At 39.2% G+C, this 15,486-nt stretch overlaps 1 protein-coding gene and 1 long non-coding RNA gene across 7 annotated transcripts in view; both read left to right on the top strand.

Annotated features, from left to right (window-relative positions):
• Nucleotides 1-2,220: 2,220 nt before the first annotated feature.
• The window catches only part of rtn2a (reticulon 2a), a 32,306-nt gene continuing 19,040 nt past the window's right edge, over nt 2,221-15,486 (top strand). For both annotated transcript variants that reach the window (XM_057838705.1, XM_057838704.1), the window contains exons 1-3: nt 2,221-2,388; nt 11,638-11,691; nt 12,138-12,647. In XM_057838705.1, coding sequence (XP_057694688.1) covers nt 2,358-2,388; nt 11,638-11,691; nt 12,138-12,647 — 595 coding nt within the window. In that variant the 5' untranslated portion in view covers nt 2,221-2,357. The remainder of the gene's footprint in view (nt 2,389-11,637; nt 11,692-12,137; nt 12,648-15,486) is intronic.
• LOC130917375 (uncharacterized) lies at nt 3,464-6,881 on the top strand. Of its 5 annotated transcripts, none has more exons than XR_009063454.1 (9): nt 3,464-3,631; nt 4,150-4,248; nt 4,314-4,420; nt 5,633-5,693; nt 5,766-5,816; nt 6,017-6,085; nt 6,200-6,308; nt 6,391-6,460; nt 6,595-6,881. It is a non-coding gene; the product is annotated as an uncharacterized LOC130917375 (long non-coding RNA). The 5 variants fall into 5 exon arrangements; XR_009063452.1 differs by having other exon boundaries at nt 6,206-6,303; nt 6,595-6,880; XR_009063451.1 differs by having other exon boundaries at nt 6,200-6,303; nt 6,595-6,880.

Here is a 15,486-nt window from a genome sequence, read left to right as displayed (position 1 = left end):
CGGCAAAGTGACTACGGCGTCAATGAGCATTCGATAGTTCTGCGGTGAGGGAACGCGTTGCTCTGTAATTCACCGCCAAGCCACTAGAGGGGTGTGGCGTTATGTTTGTACGGTTCTGGAGAATGCTTGTTGACTTTAAAAAATAATAATAATAATAATGCAAGATGGCACGCTTGAATGTGGATCTTCTGCTCATCAACATTGAATAAATGTTGATCATACAAATGTTGAGGCGCAGGTGACGCAGAAGACTGTTTCGGGGCGGTCCGTCCGACTTTTGATGCCGCACAGAGAGTTCTAGCCTTGGGTGGTAACCAGCAAGCTGTGGCGGCTAGCTTCAAACTGGCGTCGAGCATTGCGTCCAGCGTTTTATCTGCAAAGCCCTCAAACCCGATTTGTTTGCCGTGTCTTACAACCAGCCAGTGGGAAGACATAGCAGATTTCTGGCAGCTTTGGAACTTCTCAAACTGCGTTGGAAGCCTTGATGTTATCGCACTGAGGCGCTCTCAATCTGTGATGAGAGTGTGAACTGTCTGTTGTTGAAAATTAAACATCAAAACAACTCTTTTGACACCAAACCTGTGCTTTATTCTTCATATACTTGTAGTGTGACACGTAAATAAGTCACAGACTCACAGCAAACATACAGCCTATTTGATACACTGCCAATGGGTTTTCCCATTGGCAGTGTATCAAACACTTGTTCTCCCCACTGCATGTACACAATAAAGATGACGTGCGGCAACCAAAAATACAACAAAGTGATAAAAAGCTGGCAGTTTTTGGCCGACTGGGTCACCGCTTCTTGTGGCCATTCGATTCCGAACACACACATACTTGTCTCGGTGGTTCTTCCATTTTTTTATCCAAACTTTGTCTGACCTCCAGCCCCGTATTTTCTCCTCCCACGAATTGCTTGCCATTTGGCAATCTTCATAATGTCTTGACGAGACATTGTAGTAGTTGTCGTACTTGCTCTTCGTTGATACTTTCGTCTGCTTGATCAATTTTTGCTTGTAGCAAAGTCATGTTTGACAATGGCGGTGATTTCGCGATGAACCGGAAGCAACAGTCTGAGCGGACCAATCACAGTCCATTTCCACCACGTCCCTTGCATTGACGCGACGCAAAGTCAGAAGATTGAGAAGGAGCAAGAGAGGCTACGGCGGAAGGTTGTAAATCGGGTCTTCTACGACGGCGCAGGTCTGACGCGGAAGCATAACTCGGCCTTAAGTAATGTAAAAAGACGTCAATGTTGTGGAGGTGGGGAACACACCCCACATTTGGGATACTGAAAGTCCGACCTGCATCAGAGTTAGCATAACATGAGTGTGTGCGAATTTGTCAAACTCGAGGAGGAAGCTGCTTTGAGAGAAATATCTTTCTGTATGTTTTCTACTGTTAACGTTAATTAAACTAAGAAATTGAGTAAACCAAGGTTTACTCTCTTCTCCCCAGTTTTCTTTTTTATTTTATTTATGTGGTTTTTAAGCAGGCCAAAAGAGCTTTCATTTTTTTGTTGAGTTTGGCTGTTGTGGACAAAAACAGTTGTGTTTTACCTGAAGGAAGGCTCCATTTTTGTTTATTTTTGTTATTTCCTGACTAAGAAGTTTTTTTGTCATATTTAATTTATTCAGACAGACAATTTTGAGTGGTATTAAGACAGATAACCAATTATGAGACCAAACCTACGCCCTAGGTATAAAGCACCTTGTAATAGATTCAAAACAACAACAACTCTGTATCTCTCCTGCTGTGCATGAGCTGCAGCTAAACATTTCCCCCTTGTGGTATCTCTGTAGAACATATTTTAGAAGGCTGTGTTGACAAAAACTAAAGGATTCCAGGAGCACTTTGGCGTTCTTCACCATTCATCAATTTCTGTTACACACAAGATTAAAATGCAGTAATGCCGTGGATGACACACAACATAAAAGTGTCAATATTGTTTGTGTGCTCTCTTCTCATTCATTATTGATGGCTCCTCCCTTACCCCATTAGATGCTCAGATGGCTGGTCCGTGACGACCAGGCGTCCAGACCAGAGCCATTCGCTCATGCATCTCCCTGTTTACTGTAGCATACCCTGCTAGCTGCAGCTGCAGCATTGATGTGAGAGCAAGCAGAGGGCGGGGGAGGAGGTGTGGGAGTATGAGGGGGATGCTGGTGCGAGGCAGGGCGGGGCTGTTGAGAGCCGGAGGCAGAAAGCCGCTCACGCACATCGCAGAGGACCACAGAGGCAACAGGAGTGAAGGACCAGAGGGTTTTTCCTCACGATTCCCTGGCAATACATGAGAGTGGAAAGGGGCTGGGGGGTGTCTTCCAGGCTGGGAGGGCTCAGCGATGTCTTGATGGAGTATGGGCCAGATCTTAGGATTCTCCCACTGCCGTGAGTCTTCTCCTCTTTCCTCGTTTTCTGGCTGACGCGGGAGCATATTCCTGCTTCTCCTCGTCATAGCTCTCGCTAGCCATATCATATGTTAGCCCTCCTCTTCGGCTTGCTTCCTTTTCATCACTTTCTCTGGAAAACGGGTTGTAGCATCACCGCTGGTGTCACGCACTGAGTTATATTTGTCCACACAAGGGCAAAAAAAGACCTATTTCATCATTAATAGTTGCTGGCTAACTACTGTAGCAATAGCTACAGAGGAACCTCGAAAACCCAAATACCACAAAAGTCAATATGGTGAAATATATCAGTAGATTTCCGCTAACAATATTTCGAAAACATTTGTCCCACACACCACAAGGGTAGTGCACTTTAGCTTGTGAAATCTTGATATAAAGTGAAACATGTAGACATGACCTAGTTGAGCAAAACCATTGCCACATTTCAATTCAGTGAATCAAAATTGTCTAAAATAAGATAAAAGAAAAGAATGTAACACAGTAAATTTGTTGACTGTTGCATTTTTTAATCATTTGAAAAAGAAACGAACATGCCGTTGTCTACCCAAACGATGTAGTTCAGTCATAACAACAATAATGACAATGCAATGGATTTATATGAAGCTTTTCAGGACACTTAAAAACACTTTACATAGCATTATTCTTACACTCCACACTAGATGGTGGTAACCTACTAAAGTAGCCACCGCTGCAGCAGTCTTGACAGAGGCAGCCAATTTGTACCACTGGCCCATCTGACTACCATCAACCACTCATTTTCTCACTACTTTCACACAGGCAAGTAGGGTGAAATGTCCGTCCCAAGGACACAGCGACCAGTGTTGTAACAGATTACTTGAAAAAGTAATTTAATTACTGATTACGCCTCAAAAAGGTAATCTACTTACTTTACTGATTACCTTATTATCAAAGTAACTAAGTTACTTTTGAAGTAATTTATCAGTTACCTTTTACCATTTTTTTCTCCCTTTGCTGCCTCAACATAAGAAAATGTCATCGCATGCATTTCCGATAATTGAATTTAAAGGGGAAGATCAGAATTTTTGAGAGGAGTCTGGCTGCAGCCCGCCTCTCTCAGTACCCTGCGCCGCTCTTCTCAGTACCCATCCCGCAGACAGGAAATGACGCAATACCGCCGCTCTCAGTCCCCTCAGACCGGAAATGTCGTCAACCCTTGCGACGAAAACAAGTTACGTTATTTCACCTCTCGCGAAGAAAACACGGTAAGTGGCCGCACTGAAAAAAAGTTTTTAAAAGCGTATGCATGTTTAAAAATGTTAAATAGTTAAACAACACTTGCGGTGAAAATATGAAGTGTTTATTCTGAGTTGAAAAGACCGTACTTATATCTAGTATTCTTAATGTAATTTAAATAATGTATTCCTTTACTAACTGCATGTGACTTTGCTCTACTTATATTGTTTAATACGTACTGATGAATTCAGCAGCGAATTGGCTAATGCTGCTAATGCTTTTTACATTTTTTTTTTCACAATGAACAGTCTTCTTTGTGTAGTTTTCATTATATTGCACTCTTATTTTTCATTATGTACATGCCTGCAATTCGCAGCTCGCTGTTTTTGTTGTTGTATGGTGTTGTTTTGCCTTCATTTGTTTTGTCTGGTCCTTTGTCGTTTGAATGTTGTCACATGATCCAAATAGGACAAGGTTGTAATTTTTTCTTGATATTGTTACTCTGCTTAGCTATATATTTTTTCATTATTTTGTTTTTTTTTACTAGCTCCAAGATCACCACCCCATTGGGAAGAAACTAAATCACGACCCCCAAATGGTAGTCTTCCCATGCAGATACAGGGATGTCACACAGATCCAAATGGAAGTAAGTAGCATAAGTAGTAATGTACTTTAGATTTTGGACTGTGCTTAACACTTTTTTTTTGATAGACATCGAACACAGTAAAACCCACGTGGCAGACAGGACCAATGGTGACAATATAAGACCATGCCGAGCTTCATGGACGGTTCAAACTCATCCTGCCCAGGAACGGCTGGTATGTTTTTATGTCTGAGACAAATGTTGTGCTCAGTGGAAATCTGGATAGGCTTATTATTCCTTATATTAGTTAACAATTGGACATAATTGATTATTTACTCTTTGTTTATTTAACCAATCAACATTCTCATGAGCTTATGCAAATCTTGAATATAAAGAGGCCAGAAATGGTGTTGATTGTCTAAAAAAAAGAAAGTTTGATTGACACGTGCTGACTTTTGGAACGTTGGCCTGAACAATGAAATGGAATCAACTGTGAATTTTGAGGATTTAGTTTCTCTAAAGAACATAATGTCACTTGTACAATTAAGTAAAATGTAACTTTTTGTGTTTGTTTTTTGCAGATATGAAATGCATATTTATAACTTGTCTAACAAGTAGCTCATTCAAAGGTATAAAAAAGTATTTTTTGGCGTGTGTAGGGTATTTTAACTATGTAGCCTACAGAATGCTTGTATGGGCTCATGTAGGTGTCTGCGTACGTTTGTATTTATATAACATATGTCCGTGTGTATAGATTATGTATTTTTCAGGGAAGGACCATATTTGTGGCTGACCCCTATGTTGTTGCAACATGGTGAAAGCCTACAGGATGTGACCCACACATGCATTTGCCTGTAAGGCTGATTAGTAACAACTACAACTTGGAGCATTGGTTCATTTTCAAAGAACAGTCAAATCATAACAAATTAAATGATCCAAATTCCAATTATTTGTGGGAAGAAAAACAGATCCAATCATGAGATCAGGGAACTATTGTTATCTCTAATGAAATTCAGTATCCATTCATATTGGCATGGCGTTTCCATGATGATCCAGAATAGCCTTGTTTGGTTTTGAAGGTATGTTCCAGTCGATCCTTTTATGTTGCCCCTTCAATTAAAGCAGAATTGCACTCCAGATGATTCATCCAATCATTTGAAGCAAAATTCTAAAATTGCGAATGTTTTGTTTCAAGGACGTTGGCCCGGTCTCAACATTGGTAGGGACGAATATAATGCAAATAAGGTTGCTGAAAAGTTGGTGGGGACAACTTTAGCATCCTGAAAAGTTGGTCGTGTTATGTCCCTACCGTCCCTATGCAAACCTACGCCCTTGTTTTGTTTGCATGAATCATTTAAACCTGACTGGTTGGTGTTCTTATGCATGGAAACACGTTTGTAATTGTTTAGCTACTGTATTTAATATGAACCTATATTTTCAATTGCAGAAAACGTTGACAGTCAGTCAACAGGGGGACATGGAAAGAGAGGATTGGAAGTGAAATAGAGGTATTTGTAAAAGTGTGTATATTCATTGATTCAAAACTTGAAGGAAGTGACTCGGTTAAATTCTTACGTTAGGGTTTTCCGGGACAGCCATAGGGGAAGGACTGTGGCATCTTCATGTTGATGGTAGGTGAGTTTAACTGTCCAATTTTGTCCTCTGTGATATTTGTATTCATTTGTCCATTTGTAGTATGCTCTTTGCACTGTTCTGGATGCTCTCTTTGAGTTTAACCATTGTAAAATGAAGTTCACCGAATCATTCAAATTGGGCTACAAAATATCCTTGTCGTTATTCTTTATTTACACTTGTTTTTAATTTTTGTTAGACTGATATGCCAACTCTGAGGAAGTGGTGGTGTATATTGCTAGCGGACAATTTCAAACTTGGGTGCATGGTAAGTCTTTGAAACTGTTGATATGGCATTCATACGAAAGTAGGTGCACAGCACCTTAATTCTTTGTTGGAAAATGTGGAATACTTATTTTTGTATTTTTTCAACTTATGTGAGCCACAGGAAAGAGTTTGCCCATTGGACAGATGAGGCAAAAGCATTACTGCAGGGTGAAGTGCCACCAGTCTATCAGTTACAGAAGAGAAATTTGAATATAATTGGTGAGGTCAGCTTTTAAAGACTTTTTAGTGTCCATTACTCTGACGCACTTTTGAACATGCCCCCTTTATTCACTGATTTATTTTTAGGAAGAGGTGCAACCACAGCTCCTTCAAGTTAGTGGTGGCCCACTCCAAAAAGATATGGCGGGAAAAAATGGTAAGATTGTTTATATACCTAGTTTAATGCAATGCCTGAAAAGAAAAATCAAGTATAAAATTAACAAAGCATCATTTTTATTTTACTTATGTAATATTCAAATAGCTCTTTTCTTTCTCTTTTCCAATGAACAGTTTTGGTAAAAGGATTGTGCAAGACAGCACAAAAGCCTCGGACAGGGCTAGGGGGGAAAAAAAATCAATGCAGTAGGAGTTCCCAAGCATCCTGCAGATGGAAGAGGATGAGCACGAACTACAATGTCTTGGAGCCATTCAAGTTCTGTTTCAACCATCTGGAAGATGGATTTACCTTTTTTGAGGAGATTGTTGACTAAAGAAAAGATCTATTCTCTCAATAATAATAAAAAATAATAAAACTAAAAAAATAAAGTTTACCACATCAGAACTGGTTGTATTGAGTTCATTTTTCTACACTTATAAATTAGTTGATTTTTTTTCTTTTATCCCAGATGTTAGTTGTAGGTAGTTTTAATTACCTGTGATGAAGGCGGGAGTGCTTGCCGAAAAATGTCAGGTAATTAAAACAACCTACAACTATTGTCTGGGATAAAAGAAAAAAACAACTAACACATGACAACTTTTGTCATTTCTGTTTGAAATAAAGGTGCCTTTCCTGGAGCAGAAAGTTTAATATAGTTTCTGAATTAGTTAATTAGGATCTTCACCCACATGAATGAATTTAAGTAGCAAAATGAAAGACAAAATTGGTTTGGTTGCAACATTGAGAGAATATTACGTTTTAGATACATTAAATTGTAATGAAGCTATATTAATGTGTCCGTTCATAAAAATGTAAGGATGACAGCAATTTTGTAATGATTCTCAATTGGAGTATATTTTACAATTGACAAACTAAAGTACACACTGTGATAGGTCACAGGCGATCTTTCAGTCACTAATTAAACCTTTATTGCAGTAGTGTGTATTTTAATTTTGATGTACTGTAACCGTGTTTTTCATTTTGGTAAAATCAGCAGGCTTTAACAAACTGACCGCGCTTAAAGAGTTAATCTCTCGATTACACCAAATCAATTTAAGGAGCATGTAAATAAATTATTATTTAAATAATAATGAGTGATGCTGAAACCGAAAATAAAAGACGTGCGAAAAGAAAAGTAAACTAGTATTTACGTTCGAATGGACGCTAACTATTACGATAAAACCGGAAGCTCGGAGCTCGAGCGCTGCTTCATGTTGTCATTTCCGGTCTGAGAGCTGCGATATTACGTCACTTCCTGTCTGCGGGATGGGTACTGAGACGAGCGGCGCAGGGTACTGAGAGAGGCGGGCTGCAGCCAGACTCTCTTGGAATTTTTCACATAAGGCTTAATCTTCGAGTTAGCGGGGGTTTAATTAGTTGATGGAGTTGATTTTAACCATCGCTGACTTGCGCTATCTTAAGCCACTCCGGACTAAACTAACAAATAACTGACAATCTGCATGGAATTTGTTGAAATCAACTCCCCCAACTAATTAAACCCCCTACTAACTCGAAAATTAGGCCGGATGTAAAAAATTCTGAACTTCGGGTTAGGGGTTACGGTTAACATCATATCAGTGTCATTGTAAAACAATGCATATTGAATGCACAATAATCAACAACACACAAATGAATTGCACAGTGCAATAAACACAAAGGTGGGGGCACAACACGGAAGTACGCCGTAGACACACGCGGTCAATTTGGCCACAAAATGTGGCGGCATCTAAGCACTTTACACTCAATCCATCCCAGAGATGCTAAACGAACACGTCACCTCGCGCCATAAATGTGCAACATGAATATAATGTAAGCAATGCTCCCCGACTTCTCAAGGACGAGTGGGAGCGATGACTACCCGCCTTTGCAATGCCAAAGCTACGAAACTGCCTCACATGTAGCGGCTCCTACCTATCGCAGGAACCCTCCAGAATGAAGGAAAAATACTCGTCATATCTCAACAGGTGGCTGCACTCGGCTCGAATATTACCTGCGCTGGCACATGCCTTTCTCAGTCCCATAACTTTAAACATGTGTGACTCGAGAGCAAAACAGGAAGTAGCTATTAACGGTAACCATGGAAAGGAACGCATTGTAGGAACCTTTCTATTCAAAATGCTCTTCGTACATGACTACAATATTCTTCATTCTACATACATTATGAGGCAATAACAAATTAGTAACACACATACTCTAAGAAAAATAGCTTTAATCAGATTAGTGGTTTGGAAAAATGAATGCGTTAAATTGCTTGTTACTGAAAAAAAGTAATCAGATTACAATAACGCGTTTACACTGACAACAACAGCATGCACAAGTGGAAGCTGGATTTGAAATTCCGATCTTTTGCTCAATGGATGAGCCAGTCAACCACCTGCAACATCATCTCCCCTAAAAATGCATTTCTTTGCCTAAAATCAACAACACTCAAATAAAAAACAGGAAATACAGACGGGAACGCATGACGACTTAATAGTTAAAAGTTAGCATGTTATGACACAATGTACATATATGAGGCCTCCTTTTGGTTAGGGAAGACACCGTGTATGCTGGATAGGGATGGGAATCGAGAACCGGTTCCCTGTGCTTTAATTCCATGGAATCGTTTGGCAGTTTATCTAATGATTCTCTTATCGATTCCAACCATTATGATTTACGTCATGTAACTTACATGTAACTTACATGCATGCTACGCACATTCAATTCAGCAAGCAAGACTACATGATTACTCAATGATGGACCACTCACCAAGTATAATATGGAAAACCGTAGCTGAGTGAATTTGCATCGAGTTTCACAGGCCATGTCCTTATTCATGAGACTACTTAAAGAAATGGTGATTTTTTTTCCTCAAGTCTATTAATGGGTCTATCATATTCCTCGTCGATTACTCTATAAGAAAAATATAACATACAGTGGGGAGAACAAGTATTTGATACACTGCCAATGCATCTAAAATATTCCTAAACGGTTTTATTAGCAATTTTAATACTCCTGTTAGAACGGTTCCTTGGGTATGCGTTCATTCCCATAGCAACCAGTCAATTACTTCCTGTTACTGTCCTACGTCACAAGCGCTGCGTATTCTGGGACCGAGAATAGGCGTAAAGTGCGCATTTTGAGTGTGGCCACCTGTTAATCTCTGTGTGTCCATGAACGAATGTAAATATTTCCTCTTCATGTCATAAAGTTCTTATGATAAGTTACAGCCGTTATCAGCGCGACCGTTTTGTGTCTTCACTGTTACGTTGGCTGGTTGCTCCCGCTCGCCCTCGCTGTGTCTGTGTTGTTTACATTATATTCGTGTTGCACATTTGTGCTAAGAGGGAATGTGTGAGTTTAGCATTTTAAGATGATGTTGTAAATCCATATGAGTGTACAGTGCTTAGTTTTCGCAACTTTTATTGCCAAGAAGACCGCACGTGCCCGCAGCGGGTAGCGCGCTTCCGGGATGTGCGCACGCACTCACGCCCCCCCCACCTTGTGTTCATTACACTGTGCGAGTCATGTATGTGTGTTATTGACTGCTTTACAGTCAGTTTGCATTGTTTATTGCATCAGTACTAATTTTCTTTCCTTTCATAACCACACATATGCCCACACATCCCAGTCTTCTTTCACACACATACAAATACATCAACATCTTTCCACGCATGCTCTCACCTGCTCATTGAGTGATTCTCATATCAAGTGCCATTGCCTGTATATAGTTGTGCCTGTTTGTTGTTTGTTATGCCAAGTTGGATTAAAAGTGCCAAAGACCAACTCCACTCTACGCTCCTTGTGTTCCAACCGACACTCGGAGGTGAATGAAACATAAAATATATAGAACCCAGAACCTCACGCAGTCCATTAGTCCGAATTAAAATGGATAAAGAATCGAATCGTTAAGCAATATTGATAATGGAATCGGAATCGTAAAAATCTTATCAATTTCCATCCCTAATGCTGAAGTACTGTATTTTTCGGACTATAAGTTGCACCTGAGTATAAGTCGCACCAGCCATAAAATGGCCAACGAAGAGGAAAAAAACATATATAAGTCACACCGGAGTATAAGTCGCATTTTGGGGGGAAATTTACTTGATAAAATCCAACACAAAGAACAGATATGTCATCTTGAAAGGCAATTAAAAAAAAATACTAGCTGAATAAGTGTAAAGTATGATAATGTTACTTGATGCACGAACAACCAAAAGCGAACGTGGCCGGTATGTTAATGTAACTTCGCTATTAAGAGTTATTCAGATAAAATAGCATAAAGAATATGCTAACAAGTTTACCAAATCGTCAGTGTCAAACACCAAAATAACATGTGAAATGATTAGGGCTTTCAAAATTATCGCGTAACGGGCCGTAATTAATTTTTAAAAGTAATCACGTGAAAATATTTGACGCATTTAACGCACATGCCCCGCTCAAACAGATTAAAATGACAGCACAGTGTAATGTCCACTTGTTACTTGTGTTTTTGGTGTTTTGTCGCCCTCTGCTGGCGCTTGGGTGCGACTGATTTTATGGGTTTCAGCACCATGAGCATTGTGTAATTATTGACATCAACAATGGCGAGCTACTAGTTTATTTTTTGATTTAAAATTTTACAAATTTTATTAAAACGAAAACATTAAGAGGGGTTTTAATATAAAATTTCTATAACTTGTACTAACATTTATCTTCTAAGAGCTACAATTCTTTCTAATACAGTACTTATGTGCCATATGTTGCGTGTATATATCCGTCTTGTGTCTTATCTTTCCATTCCAATAATAATTTACAGAAAAATATGGCATATTTATAGATGGTTTGAATTGCGATTAATTACGATTAATTAGTTTTTAAGCTGTAATTAACTCGATTAAAATTTTTAATCGTTTGACAGCCCTAGAAATGATATAATAATGTGTTAATAATTTCACACATAAGTCACTCCTGAGTATAAGTTGCACCCCCAGCCAAACTATGAAAAAACTGCGACTTATAGCCCGAAAAATACGGTACTTAATAATAACCGGAATCTCAAAAACTGTTGCTTAAAAATGCTTCGAGGTAATACGGGTTCACCTGACATTCATTTGCATTTACAGGATTAAGATAGTTGGCTACATTTTGCAAATCTAATGCATTGCATGTTTTTAGAGGAACCGTTTAAAAAAAAAAAAACCTTTGTTGTCTTACAGAGGAATATGGCTCAGTGGCTTCCACTCCAGATTCAACGCCCCCGTGCACTGATGGTATGAAAGCTGCAATCAAACAATCTGACATACAACTTACTGGAGTTTCTTTTTGTTGGAATATAATAGTACATAGTGAGCTGACATCTCTCTCTCCCTCCTCAAAATATATGAATTGAACAGCCACAAGTGTTCGCTTGCCTCTTTTCTGATACCTCAAAGACGCTTTTGGCACTTTCATCAGACATCAAACATTAGACACTCCTGAGGAGATTTTATTTGAATAAACGAGTGATACAGAGATGAAGAAACCACCACATTACAAATACAGTTAGTTAGTAAAAAGATCATAATATGCGTTCTAATCGAAATTGAGTTTGTGAAATGCTAATGCTAAAACATGGATAGCCTCCTTGAATTTGAGAAATAAGTATCCAGAAAATCAAGTCTTGTCAGAAGCAGAAACTCTAGCTGGGAAAAAAAAGTAAATCACTCTATTTTTCCAGGTGGTAATGAGGAATCAGAGCTGTATGAGCTACAAACTGCGAGGGACTGGTCCGAAGATGAAACAGCGGGATTCGATGATGACGACACGCTGGCCTCCTCCCCGTCCATCTGGGGCACGCCACGACAGAGCTCCCTGGAGTTGACGTTCTCCTACATCGCCATAGCTGAGCCTGAGGCCGTAGGGGCCTCGCGCACCCATCGGGAGAGGCGTAGGGGCGGCTCGCGGGGAAGTCGCACATCCCTGGTGCGCACAGACACCCCAGAGACACCCCTTGAATCCCCGGACGTTGACTGGGACCCGCAGGGCTTTCTGACTCGGGCGGATGTTGAAGAAGAGCGGGTGGACACGAGGACTACGAGCCCAAGGAGGAGAAGGAGGCTAAATGAGACTGTAACAATGCAGCCATCATCCCAAACTGTGGACGTAGAGACTCAAGGGGCTGATGCAGGTGTAATAAATGAGGAGAGCAGATTGATCCAAGCTATAGCTCAACCACAGATACTTCCAGGTAAACAAAATCCTTACCTATTTATTCATCTTACATACATCTCGTCACAATTATACAGAGGTCAGGCACCTGTTCACCATCATTAATCAGATATTTTTTTTGTGACACCTCTCCTCAGCTACTGTATTCGCCATTTGTGTTGTGTATTTATTCCAGCGAGAAGGAGACTCAATTAGAATGCTAATTTAGAATGCTAACTTTTGGACTGCAAAGAGACCTATGTTGGCTCGAGGTGTTACTTAGTAAGTAAGGTAAATCTGCCAATACACGTGATTGACGACTAGACGTTTGCCGGTATGATATTCTGACGATATGATAACTTTAAGCCAAAATATCACGGTTTCACGGTATTGCAATTAGGAGTGGGAACCTCTTGGTACCTCACGATATGATACGATTTGCGATACAAAGCTCACGATAACGATGATCTGACGATATGGCGATACAACGGTTATCGATACATTGGTCAGGAAATCATTCTAGGATATTCTACAAACAACTAATAAACAGAAAAACAAGCTTCTGCTGTGAATTGGAATGCGTTTATCACTAGTAGACGTCCAATTCATTTGAACTGGGAGGGTGGCAGCGAATGAACATTCGTCCATTCGCTGCCATCCCTCCACTTCAAACGGATTGAACGTCTATGGCCGTCAGTGGCAGCCAATGCCAGGCAATGAGGTAATTTTGGGCCATTTAAGGTCATTTACCTGTTGATTTTCAGTTACTTCCTGTTGATTTTGGGGTATTTTATGAGTCACTTCCCGTTTATTTTGAGTTACAGAACAGGAAGTGACCTGGGAATCACCCAAATGAATAGGCAGTGACTCAAACTCAACAGGAAATGACCTGTAAATGCCCTGAAAATTGGACAGAATGACTGCGAATGCTCTGGTTTCAAATGAACGAACGTTCCCAGTTTAAATGGATTGGGCTTTGTGCACCGTCAATGCAGCCTTGGAGTTAACTGAGACACTATTATGGTGGAAGATTTTGGTAGCAACTTGTTGGTTCCTTTTTGTTTATTTTTCTTTTTAGACAGTGACACCTTTTTAAAACGATATCTCGATTCTTGGCAGGAGCATATCGATCACCTTTTGGGATACAAAGTATCACGATATATCACCATTTCGATATTTTGTCACACCCCTAATTGCAATTACAGCTTTAAAATCTATTACTTTGAGTTAACTGGGTTTAAAAAAAAAAATCCATTAAACAGGATTTTTATTTTTCAAAAATATTAGCAAATTGTAACATAAGTATAATGTTAGTTAAAATAAAATTTAAAAGACAGAATATTCTAAATAAAATTAAAATAAATGCAGTCCTTTAGGCGAGGCTAAACCCACAGCTCAACATCATTAGCATCAGAACAAAAATAATTAAATTATTTTCCATAAAAAGCATGCGTGTATGACTTCTATCATGTTTACATTATACACACACTGTCTTACTCAACACAGACAGTTGCCAGAGAGAAAAAAAGCACCACATTTTACCACCGCTAGACACACTAAAAACGCTGGTGGGAAACATTCATGACAGTGTTACTAACCTTTAACCTTGTATAAATTTGAAATCATATAGGCGGTATTGCCTCCTCGGCAGCCACCCTCAGCAAACATGTTTTACATGTTGGTTGGCCCTCCTCCTCTAAGCCACGGCCGTCTGTAACTATTATTTAGCTGAAGTATTCGCATACCAGTGATTTTGTTTTCTTCAATGGGGGAAAAAAGTTCAGGAGTTTCACCTCCTCCAGCCATTGTCTAGTATAGTTGATTCATTGACACTGAGCAACAACCAGTGGGGGAGGGTTCAGCTTTACAGCTGCAAGCTGTATAAATATATATATATATATATATATATATATATATATATATATATATATATATATATATATATATATATATATATATATATATATATATATATATATATATATATATATATCCCTGCATTTTTGGGACATTAAAAATAGCTAACATATTAGGGACTGTATGATGGAAAATTTTTGCGGTTTTGAAACGGTGATGTTTTCATACCATGGTAAAAAACGGTAATCGGCGTATGTCTATTGACGACTGGACATAACTAGGAATATATTTTCCCTAGTGGACCATCATCAAGTGAGTTATCTAGTGATAATGGCTGAAACACGAGATGGTCTTAGGATACATTACTGTGTCCAGAAATTCTGACATAAAACTTTAACCGTCTTGCTCTTGTCATGTGTTATGTACAAAGTGAGTGACATAGAGTGGGTCAGGGCGGTTCCATGAAGATAGCTAGAAAAAAGCCTGGATACATATTTGGTGGTCTCCCTGTAACATTTTAGGATGTCACCAAACCCCAACTATTAGGAAAGTACAGTAGCACCAGTTTTACTGAGTACCGTAGTCGCAACTCATGGATTAAATCTATTTAGATTTTTGGGGATCCATTGCAGTCCTTTCATATCAAGTTTGTGTACTTGTGCTCAGCCCATCTTAGTCTTGGGGAACTTGGTTGAAGTGTTTAATATGGACAAATGTTACTTGAATTGTGTTGGAATACATTGAGAAGCTTTCATATATGTAGAGAGAGATTTACAAAAGTTGGTTTTCTCCCATTTTCTGTCCAAAATAGTTGATTTAGATAAAAAAAAACAACCTTTGTTTGACTACCGATTGCTAAAAAAATGAATATGGTACAATAGAAAAACATATTTTTCTGATGAAAGAAGAGTCTTATCTTTCGTTTGGTGATCTTTTGTTTGCTGTCGTTAAACTAAATATTTTGTGCGTGTTGACATCTCCGTCAAAATGCTGTGATTAAGCGCTCTTTTGATTGCTTTTTT

Source organism: Corythoichthys intestinalis, chromosome 6, assembly GCF_030265065.1.
Source record: "Corythoichthys intestinalis isolate RoL2023-P3 chromosome 6, ASM3026506v1, whole genome shotgun sequence".
NCBI lineage: Eukaryota > Metazoa > Chordata > Actinopteri > Syngnathiformes > Syngnathidae > Corythoichthys > Corythoichthys intestinalis.
Note: the sequence above shows the minus strand (reverse complement) of the source record. Positions and strands in the feature narration are given on the sequence as shown.